This window comes from Drosophila melanogaster, chromosome 3L (assembly GCF_000001215.4).
Source record: "Drosophila melanogaster chromosome 3L".
Lineage (NCBI taxonomy): Eukaryota > Metazoa > Arthropoda > Insecta > Diptera > Drosophilidae > Drosophila > Drosophila melanogaster.
In genome coordinates, this window is record NT_037436.4 from 20,622,154 (window position 1) to 20,644,710 (window position 22,557).

At 42.8% G+C, this 22,557-nt stretch overlaps 1 protein-coding gene and 5 long non-coding RNA genes across 7 annotated transcripts, besides 1 other annotated feature; 4 read left to right on the forward strand and 2 right to left on the reverse strand.

The window, feature by feature from the left end:
• Window positions 1-1,697: 1,697 nt before the first annotated feature.
• On the reverse strand, window positions 1,698-2,338 carry lncRNA:CR44684 (long non-coding RNA:CR44684). Its single transcript, NR_125018.1, has one exon. It is a non-coding gene; the product is annotated as a long non-coding RNA:CR44684 (long non-coding RNA).
• Window positions 2,339-4,426: 2,088 nt separating this feature from the next.
• lncRNA:CR44683 (long non-coding RNA:CR44683) lies at window positions 4,427-6,345 on the reverse strand. Of its 2 annotated transcripts, NR_125019.1 has the most exons (2): window positions 5,803-6,345; window positions 4,427-5,420 (listed from the first exon to the last, which is right to left on the reverse strand). It is a non-coding gene; the product is annotated as a long non-coding RNA:CR44683 (long non-coding RNA). The 2 variants fall into 2 exon arrangements; NR_125020.1 differs by lacking the exon at window positions 5,803-6,345 and having other exon boundaries at window positions 4,427-4,904.
• On the forward strand, window positions 4,448-5,471 carry lncRNA:CR44680 (long non-coding RNA:CR44680). The gene has a single exon (NR_125021.1). It is a non-coding gene; the product is annotated as a long non-coding RNA:CR44680 (long non-coding RNA).
• A 4,521-nt stretch (window positions 6,346-10,866) lies between the features above and the next one.
• Window positions 10,867-11,331, forward strand: lncRNA:CR44681 (long non-coding RNA:CR44681). The gene has a single exon (NR_125022.1). It is a non-coding gene; the product is annotated as a long non-coding RNA:CR44681 (long non-coding RNA).
• A 687-nt stretch (window positions 11,332-12,018) lies between these two features.
• lncRNA:CR44682 (long non-coding RNA:CR44682) lies at window positions 12,019-12,498 on the forward strand. Its single transcript, NR_125023.1, has one exon. It is a non-coding gene; the product is annotated as a long non-coding RNA:CR44682 (long non-coding RNA).
• A 2,547-nt stretch (window positions 12,499-15,045) lies between these two features.
• Window positions 15,046-18,757, forward strand: CG13251 (uncharacterized protein). The gene is made up of 3 exons (NM_140989.2): window positions 15,046-15,152; window positions 15,211-16,246; window positions 16,488-18,757. The coding sequence occupies exons 1-3, from the start codon at window positions 15,077-15,079 to the stop codon at window positions 18,640-18,642; spliced, it is 3,267 nt and encodes a 1,088-aa protein (NP_649246.1). The 5' UTR covers window positions 15,046-15,076; the 3' UTR covers window positions 18,643-18,757.
• Window positions 18,758-18,960: 203 nt separating this feature from the next.
• Window positions 18,961-19,053: a mobile genetic element.
• Window positions 19,054-22,557: the final 3,504 nt, after the last annotated feature.

Sequence of the window (22,557 nt, forward strand, 5' to 3'; positions counted from 1 at the left end):
TCGACTGAAAGTGCGAATGAGAGGGACTAAGTGTCTCCGAAAGAGAGGGGAGTACGTAAGACTCGAGTGATGGAGTTTTTCTAACGGTCTGCATCTAATTCCTCTTTTTTTTTGCATCTTCCACTAGTTTTTTCGCCCGTTTGGCAGTTGTCAAGCTGTCATAGTTTCGATCATTAAATGCGATATCTGTTGATAGCCATAAGACATTTTACGATATTACTAACATTGTTAGCTGGCGCCCCCTAGTGCGAAAGAGAGACAAACTCGCCGATCCGCAAGTTTCCAGATGCCGTCCGCGGGATTAATGTATCATAAATAGCTTAGTTTCTGGAATTTATACCTCGACCGTATGGTAATCGCTAAGTATAAATTATAATTAGCCATCTTTATGCCCAAGATCCACAAAATTGAATAGTTGCAGTCGCCGGTATAATATCAATTGATTGGTAAATAGTTGCCGTTGGTAGTATCGGTCATTAAGATCTATGAATATTCATACCCACAGCTCTTAGCTCTTTGCACGTTGTTATATTCAAAATATTATATGGGATAATTTACATAAGTTAGATCATTTATTTCGATTGGAAATAGGTTTCACAACAAAAACCGATCAGACTGGTAAATAGATTTATTGTTAAAATTGTATTGGAGCAACCATTATAATGGGATATATGTTGAAATATTATGAACATGAACTAACAAATCTTATTAAGTCAAACTTATAACAAAATGCAATGTCAATAATGAAATGTTTGTGGTTTTCTCCTTTTGATTGTGATCTACTAATGATACTTCATGTTCTCAGCATTGTTCCATCGATATTACTCATTTCCCATAACAATAGCCCTTCTTGCCACGGCAAAGACTTTCTTAATGAAATATTTTACAGATGTAAGTATTTTCCTTTTGCATTTTGCAATGGGCGTGAAGCCAGCTTATTTCGTGGCTCAATACGATTTCTATACTAATTTTCCCACTTTTCCTACTTTCTCCACGCACAACGTCTTATCCCATTTTGACTTTCGGTAGGAAAATGTCACAGAAGTTAATCCAATTTGCTGTTTTACGACAGGGCACAAAACAGTGGAAACCCGCAGCTCGTTATCATCCTGTTCGATGCTCTTTGGGAAGGGTAACCCTTCTGCCTTCGGTCGGGAAACGCCTCTGATTCTTTCGTTTCCTTCAGAACAAAAATGGGGTGTTTTAAACCCATTACAAGGGCCCTTACCAGAAGGAGTTCGCTTTTCTCGTTTTTCGCTTGCGGTTTTCCGATTGCGGTTTCCTGTGCACCCGCACTCTCAGCCAGATACTTTAGACAAATGTTCACGCTTTAATTTTTGGTCCTTGGCATTTGCATATGGCCAGAAGGAGATGGAGTATGCGGGAAAAGAAAGGGGCTAGGTAGTGCCTGCTAATCCCTGGTGAGCAACAGATTATCCCCGACAATTGTTTGTTCTTGATTTGTTTGTTATGGGTGCACAGCCGGGACTAAATGGTGATTCTCCATTCCCGCTGCTTTCTTTCTATTAATCTACACTTGAAAAAAAATGTAAAAGTATGTTCTAGAATATGAAAATTAAAAATCAAAATTATATTTTATAGTCTTATTAAAGTACATTTATTAATAATCATAATTGTTTATTGAATTATGACTACGAGTTCTATTGTTCAATAATACAAATAATAATAATATACTTCGCCCGGTGTATATTTTCACGAAAATGCTGCCTTACAATTGCAACAATTGCAGCAGGGAAATGCTCGAGCGGTTTCCTCTCTCGACGCCTTTCTTTTCCTCCGCTTTTCCGCTGCGGCTTCGCCCCTTTCTGGTTACACTTTAATGCGTTCTAATGTATGTGACTTTTGCCGGGATTTCTCGTTTGCCATTTGCCGCCGCCGAAACTCGAACTTCGAGTGACTTGCAGAATGCGGAATCGGTAAATTCGGAGCGGAATGTGTATGAAAATGGACTAAAGTCGTCCTGACAATCGGACATCATCAATCACCGGTTCGATTTGTATTCCAACCCAGCATGATCGGGCCCATTTCGATCAATATAAATATTTCTGCTGAAATTAGGTTACAGGCAAATTGTGTCCATACGCTCGAGAGGCATCCAGTTTAGGTTGGATGATGCAGTTGGCAGCTCCAGTTTAAAAAAAAAGAATGAAAAGGAAAAACTTATGTCATGCCAGGCTACCTTTGGTTCGGTTTGTGAGCACTGCGTGTACAATAAATTAATTATAAATGCATTAATCACTGCCAAAATCAACAACAATCGTAGCTGTATATTTTTTATATTTTTTTTTGACAAATACTGACATGAGTGCTCCCCGCTAGCTGTTCGTCTCATTTCATTCGGATGGCGGTTCGGTTTTTGGCTTGGTTTTCGGTTATCGGTTTTCGGATTTCGATTTGGTTTTGGTTCGATTCATTCTTTCAGGCAGCGCGTGAAATGAAAACAAAAATTTAAAACACGTTTTCGCGCTTATTTCTGGCTAATTTATGCGTTCGATTTGAATTCGCCTTGTTGTTGGCTTCGATTCGACAGAACTCTGTCTTCAAATTACTCTCTCGCAATGTGGGTATTGACAAAATTAAGCTAACCATCAAGTATTCAGGGTTCAGGATCTACATACATATGTACAAGTTCAAATTGTGTACAACAAATAAGGTTAATTTCATGCTACAAATACTTTTAAAGGACTAAAATAGACAATTATACAGAACGGAATCAAAGACTTTCGATATATAATGGTTTCAGAGCATTCGCACTTCGTCGACGATTTTAAGAACCCCTAATTCATTTCTCAACCGGGTTTGATTTTGATTGAAAGCCAACAAAGAAACGAAAGAAACCAAAATTGATTTCCACCTTGCGGCAGTTGGATGCCCGATGCTCTTTGCATGTTTCACATTTGGCAGCCTCAGTGGTTTTAGTTTATTTGGAATTCGGTTTCGGTTTGCAGCTTTCCGTTCGGATGGCTTTTATGCGGACGGAGAAGTATGCAAATGAGATCATTGATCTGCTTTTGGTATCGATTTGTTTTTGAAGAGTTTGGAAAACTTGAAACCAAATCATATTTGACCCTTAGGGGTCGCCACATGCCAAAATTAACGAAAACAGAAATGTTAATTTCGGCATATGAAAAATGTGAACTGTTGACCATATCTCTCCATGTATATTTATATTTGTTTTTTTTTTTTTTTTTTTGGTCACTTCGCATTAGTCGGTTGCTTTTGCTCCCTGTCCCCGTTCTACGAACGCGAATTTGAATTTAATCAAATGAATTATGATTGTCAATGGAGCGAACTGCGCGATGATCAATTTGGACCCCGACTCCCCATGTGAAATCGTGGACAGTGATAAATTGGCAGATCAGTCGGGGCCCTAGGGCGATATCAATCAGCTGTGGAAGTGGTCCAAACAAATTGCTCCACAATTCGGGCTGCCCAAAGAAGCTGTATTAATCCTACACTTTATGGCCGTACCAGTTTACGAATATATCTCAACATAATGCGCTATCCGAGAACAGCTTCCGTTTTGTTAAAAACCAGCCATTAGCTTTTCCCTTTCTGGAGTTCGTTGCGTGCACAAAAGTCGGGCATTGTTGTAGTTTGTCTTTTTTCCGCTGCGAGAAGAGATTTTTCCCAAATGTGGCCGTAAAATGTGAACGAGTCGAACTTAAAGTGCCATATTTAACAATTGTTCCACACACTTGGACTTGGACTTGGATTTGGTGGGAACCTGCCCGAAGTTGACATCACACATCAGGGGCGAAGAAAAGCCCAACTCTGTCCATTCGGACCGATTTCAATGTGTAATTGTAACGCCTTTGTTGTTGTGTTATTAACACCTTGCAGCCAAGTGGACTATGAAATTGTTGTTGCCCCTCCACCAGGTGCGAAAGGTTTTTAACCCGAGCTGTAGCGGTCCGAAAGGTGTTCCAGAAAGACAAAGCTTTCGGTTCACTCTCCTCACTTTGACCGCTCCTCGGAATTTCGTGAATTTATGCATAATGGACATACATTAAATTCATAACATCACGTTGGTCGATTTGTTGGTCCCACAAATGCTGCAGCCGCTGATGCTGTGAAAGAAGCACATTTTAGTGGGTCATAAATGGAGTACGATTTTTCACAGCTGATTGCGAGAAACGCTTGCCCTGAATGGCCCCGCTCTGTATTTCTGTTTTCTGGATTCGCCGAGTGGGTGATTCAGTTCACCAGTCCAAGATTTCTTAATTGGAATCGCAGCGATTGGCAGGTGGAGACTAGAGGGGCACGGAATCTCGGTAGGAGTGGTATTAAAGATTTGGTGTAGAAGTACTGCCTTATTAGATTAGATTTAAAAGAAAATAAAAGATTTATTTATTAAACATAATATAAAACATGTACAAATTACACTTGAATCAAAATATTTGTTATACGAGCTTCATTTGTTCATGTTTTAGATGCATGAATTCTTAGTTAAGATTTTTGTGATAGATTTGAATAAATTCATATCAGAACTTGACACCCAGCACTCACAGAGCATCTTGAATTCGACGATGGCAGCTTTTCCGCATTTCCCATGGCCGCGTTATGTGAGAAAGTAGCCGGCCAACGCCAACAGATGGGCAATAAAATGGCCAGGCCCACAAGGTGCATCTGGGAGGACGGGATGGCAGGAGGACATGACTTCAACCTGCCTGAACTTCAAAGTGGGGCGATGTAGCCACCAGGCAGCAGGCACCTGCACTGGGTTAGCTCCCTTGCCTCCAAGCCGGCCGTGGCATAGCAAATCATTTTGAAATGAATCATATATCTCGGACCATGACACGAAGACCCAGAGATGAACTTGCGCCGGGGTGCTGGAATGGGGCGTTGACTGCGTGCCGACAATAAAACTGTGAAGATGTATAAATCAAAGCGCTAGCGATTAGCCGGGGGAAAATCGTATAAAATATGTTTTCAATTTTCCCGCTGCCACACTGGAATTGGAATCCAATTTAATAGATGGATTGTCTCGCCTTTCCACCAAGCCTGCGCTGAACTTGACCCAATGATATTTAGTTAGCCAGGCGACGACTCGGGCCAAGACAAAGGCAATGTCGGCCAGGAAAGTGGCAAGTCAAAGGCAGTGGCAGTGGCATCTGCATTATGGCAATGCGGAGTATTGTGTTGCCTCTTTCCCATGTTGCCAGTTAGCCAGGTTGCCTGTTGCCGCTTGCCAGTTGCCAGTTGCCAGTTTGCCCATTCGAGCTGACAAATGACTAAGGTCGCCGCGCGTTTGCAGCACAATTGGCCCGATGGGGCGGTTTCTGTTTGGACGGGGCGGTAAGAAGGTCGTCGGATCGTTGCAGTCGTCTTAGCCAGTTCCAACTCTGATGCATCACACACCGCTCGGCAGCTGCGGTTGCGCCGGACGCCATCGAACACTTGAAAATAAATGAGAATAATATTTAAAAAATGAACTACTTTCAAGCACTAAATTGTAATTACAAAATAAATAAAATGAAATGTCTGTTTTTAAAAATGAATGAGATCTTTATATTAAAATGGACTGTGTGGAGATAAAACATTTAATAAAAGTGTAATCATGAATTCATAATTCAAGAATTCATCTTGATTTCTTAGCCATAATATATTAAATTAATAATAGTTACAATTGGTCAATCTAGTCGATGAAAACTTGGAGAAGATATTTAATTATTCCTAGCCCAAGTTCCTTAAACCGGGATTGGATCAAGCACGATTTAAGTTTTGGTTTTTTTGCGGCATTTTGAAATGTCCTTTTAGGCTTATGTACTTGAAACTAACCATATGTTCTCTAAGTGTATCCGTAGCTAAAGAAACCTCAACTTCGCATCCGAGCAGGTGTTCCGCTACATACAAAAGACACAGAAACCTCAACTGAAGCTGTTTGATGCGCACGAATTCCGTTTTTAGCTGAAGCTTAGGCGATGCCAGTTTTCAGTTTTCCATTTTGCTGCAATAAAATTTTAATAAGATTTTTCCTATAGAATATATGTGCACACATAGCTAAATCGTGATGCAGCTCATCGCTCCAAACTCCCCAGTTTTTTGCAGCGTTTTGTGTGGCAATCGATCGTAGCTCCATTTTTGTATGCCTTCGCCTGGCGAAATCCAAACAAAACTCCGCACTTTTGAAGGCTCTCCATCTGATGCCTCCATATAATATTGATTATTGAGTAGATCTGCACGTGTGTGTCAGTGTATTGTTAATGCAAATTGTGCTAAAATCGCTAAACGTTGTTAATGACAGTCCACGTCGACTTCGAGCCGAGTGTTGAGCTGAAAAGATGGCGATAGATGCACTTTGGGTGTGTCGGCTGTTTGTCTAATAGAAAAAAAAAAAAAAACGCAATCAATATATTTGTATATTATATAGACAATAATTGCAAAATAAACGATCGGGCGATTGTGGGGTTAATTGTTCGATGTCGAATATGAACACGTACAGAAATACAGAAAAACGATTTCTCCACTGCACTTGATATGAAAACATACTAATCGGTAGATAAACTTTAAAGCCGCAGGTCAAAAATTTCGAATAAAAAGGTCGACACCTTTTAATAGATCAATATGGATTAGTTTATTTTAGTTTCGGTACTACACAGATCTAAAATGCAATGCTTCAAAGTCTATTCCCATGTTTGAAAGATATAAATGCTTGAGGGTCTCCTTTCCACATGTTATCTCCCATTTGTACTGAACTAAATCTTGATGCTGTCAAAATTTGTTAGTTTTCCGAAACAAAACTGGCAATTAAGCCGCAGTTTAGCCGCCCGAATACTGCTGTTGCCGAATACCCTTCTGGATCTTGATCGGCACTAACTGTTGGCCCTCACGCTTGATCACTCAATTAGCCTGACCGCACACGGAGCTCCTGCTCCTGCTCCTAACTAATAACTCGGAGGCTCTGCGTCCAGATGTTCCTGAGATCGCCCACAGCCGTCAACACTGGAGTATAAAAATGCATTATGTCCACCCGAAAAGGCAGGGGTGTGGCTCAAAAAAGAGATGTTTGATGGATAAAGAAGAAAATCATAAAATTTAAAAAGGGAGAAAAAAGAACAAACCTGACTAAGCCGCAAATGATGAAAAGAGCGTGTGTCGCAGATTAAGATTTCCATGTTTAGTTGAGAAAATAATGCAGAAATCATGAATGTAAACAGCAATTGTCATTCGGTGTTTCGGGGCGACCCAGCCTAAACAAGCAATAATATTTGCCTTTCGGCATTTTGCGCATTTAGGGCGCTCACGCATGTAATTAGGAATAAACTGAACTGAGGCAAATATGCAAACTGAATGCTCGAAACCGAGGTACATCGAAATCCAAATCGGGATGCCATAGATATTATTTGGTCCTCAATGCCTAAATCCTCGTCCTCGTGCGTGTGTACTTAGCAAAGTCGCTGGATTTTCGAAACACTCGTCGTTTGGGAAAATGTGTGCCAACAAAAGGCTTATTTAAATGTGCATTAGAGCCCCTCGCCTTAACCCTAAGTCGTGTCACATGTCAACAATTTTCCAAAACTACGATCTGGAAACTTCCTGTCCGGCGATTAAAGAAAGTTCCTGGCTAAATACGAAAAAGAGGAACTACGAATTTTCAAAATTTCCCTTAGGCACACGAAAAGACAGCCGACATATGGTCGATTTCATGGTCAAGAGGAGCAGAGCGATCGTAAATTGCCAATGGTAGTTAGTTCGGGTTTTTCGGTCCTTAGGCTATTGATACAGTCATTAGGCTACCGATCATCCCCTGGTTAATTGCCCTGAAATTAGGCTGTCATCGTCATTTAGTTTCAGGAAGTGCAGGAAACATCGCTGTGGGTCTCGATCATCGATTTGCGGCCGAAAGGCTTCTGCTGCCGTCAGCTGTTGGTAATCCCTAATAGTGCGATCATTATAATAGCATCATCGTCTATTTGCAATCAAACAAACTCACACAGTTTTTCGTTGATTAATAAACTGGGGATTATTCACAATACCGCAAAGCTGCCAGAGCTTCTTGTTAATGAGCTCCATCGTGATGAGTTTCTCGAATGTCGAATGTCGAAGTTTGATGTCTGAGGTCATGCCATGGATTTATTTCCATCGCTCATGGATCATATTTCTCGCAAGGGGGCGGTAGCCCAACACCTGCGTATTAGCCGATCAACCGTTGAAATTTCCGCATTCCGCTGACCCACAAAAGTGGCCACAAGATCTCGCTACACGACCGCCCAAAAATCAACTGGCTATCCAAGATCGCGGCCGATATATTTTCCCTTTTGTGCATAATAAATCACACACTTTTTCTTTCGCTGCTTCGGCGTGGGAATATGAAAAAAGCAGTGAAATAGTTTCAATAATCAACGGAGAAACAAAAGCCTAATCAATTAAAGTCTCTTATCATTGCGGTGCATCATCCAGTGCTAACGAATAATATTTTTTCGGTTGTTTCTTGGCCTCTTATTGTTGAAAGTGTTTTGTGGAGCTCACGATATGCTTGTAAAACAAATCGAAACAGTGGAAGGGGACGAGAGAGAGAGAGAGAAAGATTCGACTTACACATACCCTACAGCATATAAATACAATTCTTGGCCGCAATTTCCTATTTATGTGAGCTTAGTTGGTAAAAAACTAGATTGCAATAATTTATACAATGAGGATTATATTTTTTGTGTATGGAGATGAGAGGGAATCATCATATTAGAACCTCATACATCATATAAATTCAATAAAATATTTGGCCACAATGTATGCGCGCATGCACAAATTTAAAAACCTCTTTCAAGCCCATACTTACAGGGTATGAAGTTTTTCGGGGCTATTCAAAACGAGTTTCTGTTTGATTGAAAATCCAATTACCGATCATTGACAGTTACGTTGAGTTTGTTGTACTAATTTCAAGATCTGGAGGGTATCGACGGACGATTCGTGGTGGAAGGACATTCATCAATCAAGCCATGGCCGACAGCCCATGCAAAATTATATCATGTGTTAAAAGTTATGACGGATCATCGGAGGTGTAAAGTGTCGTTGGCACTGCCCTCCTTCGATTTGGCTCTTCCTTTTATGGCTTTGTCTTTCTTTTTTCGCACAGCTTGAGTTTTTGGTAATACATCCACTTTTCCATCCATTACTCATCGCATTCAACGATCGGCGGAACAAAAAATAAATACGCCCAATCAAAGCGATCTTTCGATGCAAACAAAAGGATCGTTCGAGATTTTTATACAACGCTTTTTGATTCCCAATTGACAGGCGGCATACAAATCCCCCGATTGTTGTTATAAATTGGCTCAAAACCCATGCACAATGCACTCGGCCATCAATCATACAACGCAACTTATACTGGCACATATGTATCTGATATGTTATAAATGTTTTCATTCCGGGCAGTTCGTTAAACCGAAGAGTTCTCACCTCGGAGCTAAGGGCAATTCCACCTGCGTATCTCCTCGGATGTTGAATCTATGAGATTCTTCGGCAGTTTAACCTTAATTGACTTGACGCAAGTCAAACTTTATCGGGCTGTGTCTATCTATCGTATTTTGCTGCTGTCAAAGCTTAATATCTGTGCCTATCAATTGTTTTCGCATCTGAGTTATCTTTTTTAATTTCAAGCCCGGCTTTGCCCTCTGACCCGGGTCAAAGTTGAGAGTGTGCGAGTGTGAGTATGAGTGTGTATGGGTCTCCTTTTCTCCCCATGTCGCGTGTTTCATTAGAGGCGACAAACAAACACAGCCAGTCCGCAGATTTCCAGCAATGATCAACCCGCGGACCTCTACTCGCAGTCGCTGTCTCACATGCACAGAGAAAAAATACGATAGCTTGACTTATGAAAATCGAAATTATCTATACGATATGGTCAGAAAAGAAACATATTACATATGAAAAACAATCAACCTATATTTGCATTATATTCCAAGATACCACTACTATAAACTACAAATTTACCCTTCTTCCTGTGCAGCATATAGCAAACAGCGTATTGTGACCTCAAAAATAACGAACGTGCGGTAAAAGCGTCGCCAACCTCAGAGAGCTCTAACCTGGCCAAAAGCAACACACACTCGCACACTCCTTGGGCCAAGAGTCTTGGTCCAGTCAGCTAGAGTAGCAGCATCACAGGCAGCAGACTTCTCCTCCTCCCAGTTTCCTTTTTTTATTTTGTGTTTTTTTTTTGCGACGTGCCACACCTGTTTCATGTAGTCAAGCTCTTCTCTGCCTAGGAACCAGCCGTCCAGAACAACACCTGGAGAAACTTATACATTTTTGTATAAGAGTGGGTCTATACAATTGTATTTTAAAGGGTGGAAAGGTTGATAACTTTTTATAAGATGTACCCTTCGGAATAAAAATGTTCTATTTATATGATTTTTCTAACGAAAGTGATATATATGTTGGATTCCTATAATGCAGTTAACTGTATATACACGATATATTTTTTCCAGTGCAGCCAGCGCCTTGTGAGAATTTTTGTTGTTTTATTTTTTTTTTTGGTTAAGGTGGGGGGTGGGGGCATGGACTTTGCAGGCAACAATTTTTTGGTCTCTAAACTGACCTTAGCCAGAGATCTGGCTTTGGGAGCTGCAAACGCATTTCTGATAATGATGGACTGTATTAACCGTTAGCCAAAGTTGAAGCCAGGCTGCTTCGGGCCAGGCCTTTACCACCATGCATGTGGCCATAACAACAACAAGCTGCGGCAATCAGTGGACATTTTAAGATTTTCCAACCTCTCTGGTGGGAAATTGCTGGCCAGGGTTTCGCCAAAAAATGAGCACCAGAGAAATGAAAATAGGGGGAGCTAAATAAAAATGAACGGAAAAAACCTTTGACAGCTGAGGCTTTTACTCTCAGTCTTTAATGTCGCCTGTCCCTAAACAATTTGAACTTGTCAAGCGTAATCAGTTTTCCTTTCATTTGCTCTGACATTTACCGCCGCCAACGAAGCCGACGTTGACGCATGGCCATGTCATCAGCTCTCCAGCTCCTCAACTCTCCAGCTGCTTGGCCATCCACGAGGCACCAACGTGTCCGGCTTCTTGGCCAGAAACGCAGACGCAGACGTGGACGCAGCTCGGTGGCAATTATCAAAAAGCGCGCAGCTTTTCACACGCAGCCGATCGATCGCAGTCGCATTGCTGGGATGCTGCAGTTGCAGTTGGTGTCGGTCGCAATTGGAGTCGCACTAGTCGCAGATACAGCGGTGTCACTAATTACGGCTCATTATAGTGACCAAAGTGTAACATGTTGTCAGCTACGAGGACAACCAGCAAATGTAATGGGAGAGAAATAAACGAAGGTGTCAGTGCAGTGATTGCAGTCTGGAATACTCTACCAATCTGATATCTTATGGTATTAGAAGTAAAGTGAAGTGATTTTAAATTGATTTTAAATTTCTGCTTTCCATTTGGCTTGCTTTGTAGTGAGTATAATATTCCATAGATTTGGAATTGCATTTATCAGGTGCGAAAAAGCAAATCTTTTCACTTAGAGTTATGTGAGGAAAGCACTATTTCAACCGAAGAAATCTCTAAAAATGATCATCTAACGAGAGAAAAGAGGTAACTTATAACTACGGCTAATTGACTTCCCACATTAGAAAACTCTTTTCTATTTATGGCCTTAGCATCTACTTCTTTAGTTTATCGTATAACATTCATTCTGGAGGCTGGGGCAAAAGTAATCGCAAAGTTATCATACCCACACTCCCTGTTTTCTTTTCCTTTTTTACCATCGACTCGTGGCTCACACATGCGAGTGGATGGATCGAAATCGAAGTTGGAGACGAAGCTAAAGTCAAAGTTGGAGGAGATACCCAAACACCTGACAGTTGGCTGTTGGCGCTAACGCTGGGCCTTCGTCTTATTGCTGCCAAGTGACCATTTTTGGGCAGCCAAGTTTCGTGTGAGTTGCGATCGAAAGTGCAGCAAACGCAATTCCCAACTATTTGTTTTGTATCTCAAAAATTCTACGGCGTTTGATTTCGAGAGCCTAACAATTAAGTTCTCGAAAAGACAGCCAACCTGTTCGGAATTTCGAAATTCATAGTGATGCCAAGCGAAATGTCATTTTTGGACCCCGTCTCACAAATTAGCTCCATTACAACGCTGGAACGATTGATCGATCTTGGCTGTGAAAACCATTTCAAGTGGTTTCAGCAGCCCAAAAACGCAAAATACAAAATACCCTTGTACTGAGCGATACTCTCACTTGAGAATAACCCTAGAGTCGTCGTTTGCTACACGAGTTGCCCAAATCACTTATGAAAATCGCTTGAGAAACCCTTGAAAGCCGACGACGATCAGAGTCGTTCAAAGTTCGTGTCAACATCATCAATTTTGATCAATATGTATGGTCTAATGCTCTCCCGCTCCATCAATAAAAACGCACAGTCGAGGACAGAAAAATAGTCGTGAATAGACGGAGCTCCTTTAAATCAATACAGTAATTATTTTCTGAGAGTAAAAGATCAGTATATAAATTACCGGGATTAAATAAATTGTTTGGCTCGAAGACCAAACTGATTAATATGCACTTAAATACAGCATTTTTCTATTATACTTTGGGGCTTTTTATGTCTTGTTTAAGTACTTTAAATTCTAACATTTTTCAAATTTAAATTCATAAGTACTATTACTTCAACCTCAATTGTCCATGTGTATATTCCTCTCTCTATTTGCCATTTAAACGGCTCCTTTGCCTTCGGGGCCCGATCGTGTTTGAGTTCATCGCATTCGTCTCCGATCGTAGACTCGACAAAAATATGGAAAATTACAATTATTAGGCATTTGGCTTGTTTGTTTATTGATAGGTGTATTGGGGTTATACGCTAAATGATACATCGATCGTTTGAATAGAGCGATCGAGCAAAACGACGCGATCCGGCGCGATCAGCGCGATCGTTCAATTGATTGCCCGCCCCAAACCGATCCGATCCGATCGGATCCAATCCGCTGGCCAGCGGACAAGTGAAAATCTCTGGACCGACTGGAAGATGAATGGAAATTGCTGCCTAAATGGCAGCGGACATGATCGAGCCGATCATCACTCCACCTCCTGGCATGATCACTTTCTTTTCGGACTGGCCGGGGAAAAACGCCAAGTGGTGGTGACATGTGTTCGTATGGAAGATGGGTCGCCTCAACTCTTGACCCAGCTGCATAAGCAATTATGATCTTTATGATCCCCGGCGATCTTGACTGTTGATGATCTTCATCATGATCAATGTCCGAGATCATCTAGAGCGAGGGAGCTGTGGCTGGGATCTTGGGGGACTTCGTCTAGTTAAGTGACGCCCTAGGGCCGCACTCGCTGGCGACCCTGTTTAAGTTTATAAAAACTCATTATAATGTCTTATAAATGCACTTGTATCAAGTGGGATTTCTTGATTGCCGTCTCCGTCTGTGGCACTGGCACTGGCCCTTCCCTCCCCTTTCCATCCCACCATTCCTGTGCCTCAACACCCCCAACTTTGCTTTTGGCCTGATCCGAAGCTGCTCCTTTTCTTGAACGCGCTCCCGACGGCACTTGCAAAAAAACTTTTCAAACTAAAACTTATTTTTCTACAAAAAAGTTTCATTTGCAGATGGTCGAAATGCCGATTTTTAAGGTGCTAAAATTTGTTGTGCCACATGAATGGAATTTTAATGATTTACGCTGTGTAAGACAAGTTGTTTTGTGCACTAAAACCATTTTTTCCAGTATGCTCGCTGGGTGTCTGTCTTCTGAGTCTGGGCCTTGCTCTCCACTCGACTCGAGTTGAGTCGCTTGTGCTCAGCACTCGGTTCGGTTTGGGGTCCGGGCTCCCATGCTCTCATGCTTAGACACATAGTTCGCTCAAGATCATAACATGACCTTTTGACTGGCAGTGATTTCAACGCCCACGCGTATAAAACAGACCCAAAAGCACCACCGCACCACCGCACCACTGCACCACCGAGTCAGAAAGCCAAAAGGAAGGCAGAAGGCAACCGCACCACACCACACCACAGTGATCTGGCTCTGTGGTCTGTATGTTTATGGAAAATGGGTTATGAGATATTTCTGTGGCCTTTATCTTTTGGCCATTTCTATTTTGACCATGGGAAATAAATTCTGTGAGCTCGGGTAGGTTGGTCGCCCGCTAATCGAATGGTCAGACTGGCATCTGAAAATCTGGACAAGGAAAAGCCAACCACGAAGGACGATCGTTCTGCATTTTACACCTACGCCAGCCCGAAGGTTAAAGATTCCGCCTGGTAACTTGTTGCTATTTCCTTATATGTGCGGTAATTGAACTCACGCGTGTGGGGATAGTCCACCCTTGATGGAAAATCGATAGACCCCAAGCCAGAAATTCAGCCTAGCCCCGAACCTTCTGTCGACAGAGTCTTCCTTGTTTTCTTGGTTGTCCTTTTAATTTATACCAACGAACAGCAAATGGAGTGTGTATTTTTGGAACAGACATAGGGCACGCGATGATGGCTTCAGTCTTTGGCGCCCCACCACCCACATAACAAGTTTACCCGACTGCATTAACCCACTGCCAAAAGCGAGTGCAAGGACTCACAACCCCCCCATACGATATCGAAAAAGGAAGGTTAAGCCTGACTTATCGACTTTGTAATACCTTACCCTTAAAAATTTATTCAATGCAAGAGGGTGTGATAAATTGGAGTAAAGGATAGGCGATATATGCCAGCATCATTAAGACCCCCATAAATTCAAAGTGCAAACTATGTTCGAATCCTTTCGGTAACCAAAGTTTATACTTCTCGGCTCCACATAAAGATAATATTTAGAATATAATAGTAGACATTATATATTATTTGTGATACCTTTTCAGTTAGGTACGAAAATCGGCTTTGTTTACTGCTTTAGTGGGGTTTGCTGTTGCCAGGACAACCCGTCGTCATTCCAATGCAAAACAAATCGAATTTCGGTTGTCGGAGCCCAGGGTTCGAAGGAATTTCAGTGAAGCTCCTGCACAGCCTTGGTGTGGTGCTTCACCGAGTGCTAGGACTCCAGCCGACCTTTGATATTTCGGCTTTTTTTATATCTAGTCTGCGAATTGGAAGTGCAATGAACTGACATGATTACGGGACCGGAGGCCAGGCAAACGCACAGGTTGTTGGACTTGAAGAAGCAGCAATGGGCTAAGGAGAGGGGTGGGTCTGCCAGGATCCATAAAATGTATACTCAGTAATTAAATATTATATTTTACAGAGGAAATAGCGCGCATGGATGAGATGTACCATCATCACCACACCTCGCACCACAAAATCGAACGCACCTCCATTCGCACATACTACTCCAACCTGGATCTCAGTCAAACATCGACCTCCAATCAAACTTCGAGTCACTCGCGACGAGCGCCAGGTCCGGATATGCAATTGATCCTGCGCCAGCCGGAGTATAGCCAGGACAATCAGGGTTATATGAATCAGTTGGAGCGGTACATCGACGATTTGGATGGGGATGCCGATGCGGACTTTGAGGACGAGGATGAGTCCATGTATCGAAGAACCAGGAGAGGAAGCTATGCACCCGGAATGTCCTCTCGTCAGATGCAGAATCCTGCCCGCTATGCGGAACTAGTGCCCACATCTCTTCAAACTGCCAAGGGAAGGATGCAGAACTCTCGCCAGGAGGCGCAGCAACATTTGAAGCATCAACACCAGCAACTTTTGCTGCAGCAACAGCAACATCAGCAGCAGCAACAGCAACGCCTGCGGAGTCCCAGTTTGCCAGCGATTAGACAGAGGGTGAGACACCAGGACAGCAGGACGGGAAAACCAACTGACATTGATCCCGGCAACGGGCCACATCGATTAAACAATCCCCCGGGAGGCGCTGGTAACCCGCCTGGTGGAGGTGGTGGAGCCCCGGGGCCTCCTGGTTGCCAGGAGGAGGACACATCCGGCTATCTGAGCGATACGCCCAAGAATCCCCATACCCCGGACATTTGGTTCAACGACGGTGCGAGTCAAATCGAGAGCATTAGTGGCATGGGAAGTGCCAGTGTCCTGGATGGCGGAAGTGTGGGCGCTGTGGGAGGGGGCGTGGCCGGGTGCCGACGCCTCCGCCGATCGATACAGGCGGGCACATCAGGTGCACCAATTCCTGCGCCGATTCCTATGCCCTTGCCCCACCATCAACCACCCCCGGGAAATCCACTGGGTAAGATATACACCATCAAGGGACGACGTGTGCCAGGGCAGGGATACGAACCACTCGCCGCCGATGGATACATGGCCGATGGGTGAGTAACCAAGTGACCCAATCTCATATTAAACAAACAAGCTAACTGTAATTAACCATGAAACAATTTAACTGGGTAACCAGCTTTATTAGTTTATTTTTCGTTGCATGAGGTTTATTGCCTATAATCTTTAATGCAAATTTTTCATATCTTAGTTGATTTCTGTTTGCGGTACAAAACGTTGATCATAATATATAACAACCTCCCTTCTAAATAAAATACATTTGTTCCATTTCTATAGATACTGCTATATGCCTGCACCGCCAAGCTCATCGAACATGAGCATGAGTCGCGATGTCTCCACCTCGAATACTTATCAGGTGCACATTGGCAATCCGGACCAGAATGATTTCTTTGTCCATGAGCAGCACGAGAGGGAGAGGGCTCGCTGGGCCAACTTTAATGGTGGAGCTGGCCATCAGGCAGCCCAGCAGCCGCCAGGATGGCTAAGTCGCGGAATGCACGATCTAAAGGACAGTGAGGACGATGTACAATCAATGCAGTCATCCTCAACCTACTTAAGAGGGCAGAATGCCCCTCTAGATGCTCATACACTGGCCGAGAGAATGGACAAGAGACGCAAGGCAGCGGAGTACCATAATGCCATCAAAAAGCAACTTCACGAACGGGAATTGATAAGGAAATGGGAACATGAACGCCATCGACAGGAGGAGCAGATCGAGGAGGAGCGCATCCGTAGACAGAAGCAATTGGAGCAGGAGCGTCTGGAATTTGAGAGAAGAACTCTTCAGGAACGCGAAGAGGCCCAGCAGAAGAAACAGCAAGTAATGCTGGATGCCATACAGAAAGCTGAAGTGGCGGCCAAAATGGAAAGACAAAAAAGGCGAATGGTTCGCCAGCCATCCAAAGTTTCTCAAGAAACAGAAGAGGATGAGTCCGAGCTAATTAGAGTTCAATCCGTGGAGGAGGAAGAAGATGCGGAGGAAAAATCTGGGGCAGTAGAGCCGCCATCCCAAGAGGAAGAGACATCGAATACACCACGTGGTGCACCTCCAGTTATGTCAGAGGAAAAAGTTCTTATAGGTACCCCCATCAACCTTCGGCGCACCATCACGAAACCCATTAAGCAACCCAGGGATTCCAGAAAAGAGGACCCGAAAGAACCAACCCAAACCAAAGTACAGACCACTTTCCTGGGGGAAGATAAGGAGAATGTGGCGCTGCTGATGCAACCAGCTACCCTTATTCCATTGCCCGTTACCAGCGATATTTTTGGGCTGCAAAATGCCATTGGCAACCTTCAGATAGCCACTTATTTTATGCAACCACCCATGCAGAAGCCACCAGAGACACCGGGCTCTTATTCGAAAGCCACGATGACCCATCGTACGGACACCTCCATCTACACCGAGGATGGTTACCAGGCGGAAAAGGAGGAGGATCCACTGACAACTGCACGATCTGGGAGAACGGATTTGGTGACAGCCAGTGGGTGCTTCTCTCCAGATTCACTAGAGGTAGATGTGGCTCCAGTCTTAATAGCTGAAACAGATAAACTGGCATTGATACCTCTGAAGACACCTCTACAACTGGGCATCTCGAATAGTTCAGATGACAGAGGTGAACATAATCATGAGGTGGGTCACCAAGCGGACGTGGAGACCCAAACAGAGTTACCCCTCAATTGCGATCTCTGTTTGTTCCACGATAACTTCTACAAGGTCTTGCTTAAACGGGAGGTTTCTACCACTACCACAACACAGACATCGAAATCTCAGACACAACCCGCAAAGGAATCAACTGCTGAAAAAGATCATGAGACCACAACGACTACAACCACCACCACAACAACCACATTTAAGGCTAAAAGTAAGGATAAAGACAAAGAAAAGAATTTGAAAAGGAACCTAAATAAGGATAAGGACGCTAATAAGATGGACGATCGACCAAAGTGGGGCGTCAATCGTCCGGTTGTCCAGTATGTAAAAGCCAGTGATCGGGATCCTTTTTGCCTGAGAAAGAAGAAAAACCACCCGAGCACCGCCAAGCCACCGAGATCCTTGTCAATGGACTCTCGTTTGGACAGTGTGGCTCTCCCCGAAGATCGGCTAATAAATATCGCCGGAGGACCTCCATCTGCAGCGGGTGAACTGGAAGAGGAGGGCTTCCTTCTCAAAGCCCGTAATGTCTGCACCGAAATTTTACCCATTAAAACCGACGACAAGGGACGAATTTTCCTCAATTTTCGCGAGGCAAGTGCCATTATGAACGAGGATGAGATTAAGGACAAGCTGCGGCAGAAATACTTCAATTTTGGCAGGATCCTTCCCAGGAGAAGTTGGGCATCCGCCACTCAGCATGCTCTACCCTTTAGTGCGGTCACCACGGCTCCTCCACAAGCCACAGTGGGTGTAGGTGACTTAGCGGATGATTGAGATCACTTTATAATAATTTTGCGACCAGAAATCTTTTACAACATTCATTACTAGAACGACTGTAAACCATTTATGTAAAACCTTAAAAATATAAACATTTGTATTGCAAGCACCGAAATTTAATTTTCTTTCTAAAGAGGTGATCTAATTGATACAGTAAGGCTTAATTATTATTATTATTTCATTATTATCAATAGAAACTGGCAAGTATTGTATAATAATAAGTACTGTATTGTATATCAAAAACCTTATGATCGGTTAGAGTGGGCGTGACCATGTTCTGAAACAAACTTTAACTTCGGAGACGACACTAGAATATCTAGATTTTATCGTTGCCAATATCTCGACGTTTTACGGATGGACAGACGAACAGGATATGGCCAGATCGGCTAGTAGTCCTGATCAAGGATAAATCTCCTCTCTGCAAATTCCTTCTCTATATTTCTGTGTTTAAATTATCTTTCCATCTTGTTATTTCACATAAGCAGTCCTGAGATTCTGTTAGAGGTGTAATGACTTGTTTAACATGCTCTAAGCTTAGCTACTTGTTCTACTGAAGTCCCCAGGCCGTGAGAAAGGACTTCATGTTTGACTGGGATTTTTCGGCTGCCTAGATGCGGATTCCTCGTCAGGCTTTCGACCAGGTCTATTAGCAACATTGTTGCCGGGTCTTAACGCTCTGAAAGCCACAAATCACGCAAATGCTGCCACATTGTTCACGGCGAGCTGCTGAGCTTTGCGTTGCTGATTTTTGGCCAGATCTGTGGCTATAAGTATCTTAAGCTGGGGGTCGGAGTCTGTTACACTTTCACAGAACTCAAAATGTCGTATTTCACGTATTTTTACGAGCGTTCGCGTAAATTTATGCGAAAAATCATAAATAATCTGGGCATAGCTGCCTTTCTGGGTTCATCGAGCCCTCGGCAAACAAATTTTTATTTGCTGCGAGGGGCGTTCATTTCGGTTTCTGCCAATGTTTTCCCTTTTCAGCAAGTGGGCACTGCATATTTCAGTTAATTAACGCATTTGTGCGTTGTGTAACTATGAGATATCTTATGGCATTTGTTTTTGTGATCCGAACTCCACACGTAGCAACAATGCAGCCATTGAGGAATTAATTGCATGCCTTTCTGCGAGTTCTCTGGCTCCCAAAATCACAGAAACGAAGCCAAGGCGAGGTCACTCCCCGTCCCTCCACTTTTCCACCTTCTTTTAGTCTACCACCCCCCGAAGTGCAACTACAACAACAAGTTCAATGCCTCGGAATTAAAATTGACCTTAAGTTCTGGGCTATTTTACACACTTGGTGCTAAAAGCTACATCAACTTTATCGGAAGGTTTCAAGCTGCCACTTGGGTCTTAATAATATATTTATGCTGATCTTGTGAAAAATATTTATGTCAGATATAATATTCTTTTACAAAATGTTGTATAATGTCCTTCATTCCATAAAAATATGTTCTCAGTGGGTGGGCTTAGCAGTATCTTATTAAATAATCTCTTCATTTAATATATTTCAATCCGTTTTAATTTTTTTATTATTTTAAATAATATATATTTTGCTTCCTAATTAAGCGTATATACTTTTCGTTTTGCTAAATAAAAGTACTTTTTTTTGTCTCTGACTAAGGGCAAACAAAGCCAGCCAGTATAATGGCAATACAAAGTTCTCATTCGTGTTCTAGTTTCGCAGCAACAAGACGGCAAATTGCATGTGGATGCCTTTGAATTCGAGTTTTTGGCATGGCAAATAGCACGGTTCGGTGGCTATTTGGCGGAGGGAAAATCTGCGGGGTGGTATGGCCGGAAAATTGCATTTCCAATGTCACGTGAGGAAAAAGAGCCAGAGGCGGCAATTGTGCTGTGCCGTCACCTTGAACGTATGCCAAAATCAAAGCGACCCCGTGATTAATGACACTTGATTAGGAATTCAAAGCGACAGATCTGCATTTCTTGTCAGCCAGCGTTATTTATTTAGCTAACCCGTTAATGGCGGGACCCTCTTGAACTACAAAACTCTGACATTATTAATGACACTCGGCGGGAAGTTGAGATTTCGAGCAATTCAAATCGATCAAGGGATTGCGGGTACGAATGTCTGCTCTTTTGCATGATTAATGATCGCAAAAAACAGATCAGCTTTTGCAACTGTTTTCTAATTGTTATTTTGCCAACAGTTCTTTTTGCTGTGACAGTTGCTCAAGATTTTCAAGGAGTTTCCATTTGTCATTTGGGCCCTTCTGCGGTCACTTGAGGATCATTTGCAAGGCAGCTGCATTTTCATTCTTTTGTTTTAATATGCAGACTGCAACTGCAACTGCAACTGAATCCGAAAACCCAATCCGTAACCGAAACCGAACATTTTGACGGACAGAGCCCACCTGAGGTTGTTCCCGAGCGGAAATCACATCGACAAACACCACATAAACTATAAAAATTGTTTATTTTCGATGCAAGGCATTGCACTGTATCAATGTCCATAAATTTGATTATTCCTATGCCCAATTGCTGTACTGGTTTATGGATAATTTATGAATGTCTCTTGCCCGGAATGTGAGCTGAATAATTGAGGCATTCCTTGAACTTTCATTGCATTTATACGGCTTTCTTGTACTTCAATTGTTCTAAAGTTTATGTTTGTTTTAAAAACTGACTTGTAATATATTTAAAGTTCCTTATATCCTTTTAGTCACTTTTAACTTATGTTTCTGTAATGAAGTCAATCAATTTCTAGCATTTTTAAGCCATATGAAAAGATATATATTTCTTTTGCATCTGCGTGTTCCCCAAGGACAGCTGGAATATCTATAATTCTTTGTCATGGCCACACTTGATTAATTCCATAAAAGGATTACGAAAGTCGGCCGGTTATTAGATAACTTCCGCATGAGGATATCGCGCTGATGAAGTCATCAGCGTGTCCGAAATGCTGAGCAGGAAATTGACATTTATCACACTTTTACCTTTTGCTCCGCGCCCGAAACGCACTATTTTTTATTTGCGCACACGTCCTGGCTTCCTGACTTCCTTTCTTTCGTTATTTCATATAATGGGTGCCAGATAATATCCTGTTCCCATTTCAATTGCCATTGTCTGAGATTGTCGCCTTTGTGCCGGGATTCGTTTCGGGGCCATCATTATCATAATTAATGTGACTTAATCAAGAATAATGTTCGCCAAAGGAGCAAACGGAATGTTGCGTCTAATCAAGTTATCCCAGGGAACCCTTTCTATTTCAGACAATAATGCGGTCAACCGCAGCAGTTGAGAGGCAAATGAAGGGGTTGAAGGTCAGTCGGGTCTCGGGAAATGTAGAGTCTACTGCCTACTTTGCATACGGGCAATAAAACTGAAGTTTTCTCTCTCAAAGATTTATGTAGCATGCAAAAAGGCATTAACGGTAAAGATACCATTCGTACGTACTTTTCGAAGTTGAAGATTTTAATGTTACGGGTGCCCATATGCCAGTTGATATCTCAACCAGATTTGCTCATTATGCGTGCATTGTTGTGGTCGTTTTCCTCATCGGGCACCGGGCTCCCTGGGCGACATTCGCACGAATCGTATCCTGATCCTTATCGGTAGCCATGGTCCTGCTACCAGGAACTAGTCGAGTTGTCGAGTCCGGACTACTGTGAACGCACCTTTTGTGTGGCTGGCTGGCTGGGCTTCCTATCGTCGCACATGTTGACACATTAATGTCCTCGATCCGTGCGTGAGGCCACTGGCAGATCCTAATCGGCGTTACTAACTGGAATCGTGTTGAATCTCACAATCACAATGCATTGCATTAATTTTGGGGTTTTGTTTCGTGCAATTAGTACGGACTCGATTCGGGGTGAGCCTGATTTCAAATGCAATATGCGGGACTTCCTGATCGATGGCGATCCAGATAAGTTACAGTTAGGTGTGAAA

What these genes read in the sequence shown, in the direction of transcription:
- CG13251 (NM_140989.2), top strand. Translation starts at nt 15,077, where the DNA reads ATGATTACGGGACCGGAGGCCAGGCAAACGCACAGGTTGTTGGACTTG. An exon ending in GCAATGGGCTAAGGAGAGGG is followed by an intron (nt 15,153 to 15,210) that starts GTGGGTCTGCCA and finishes TATATTTTACAG; the next exon opens with AGGAAATAGCGCGCATGGAT. An exon ending in GATGGATACATGGCCGATGG is followed by an intron (nt 16,247 to 16,487) that starts GTGAGTAACCAA and finishes CCATTTCTATAG; the next exon opens with ATACTGCTATATGCCTGCAC.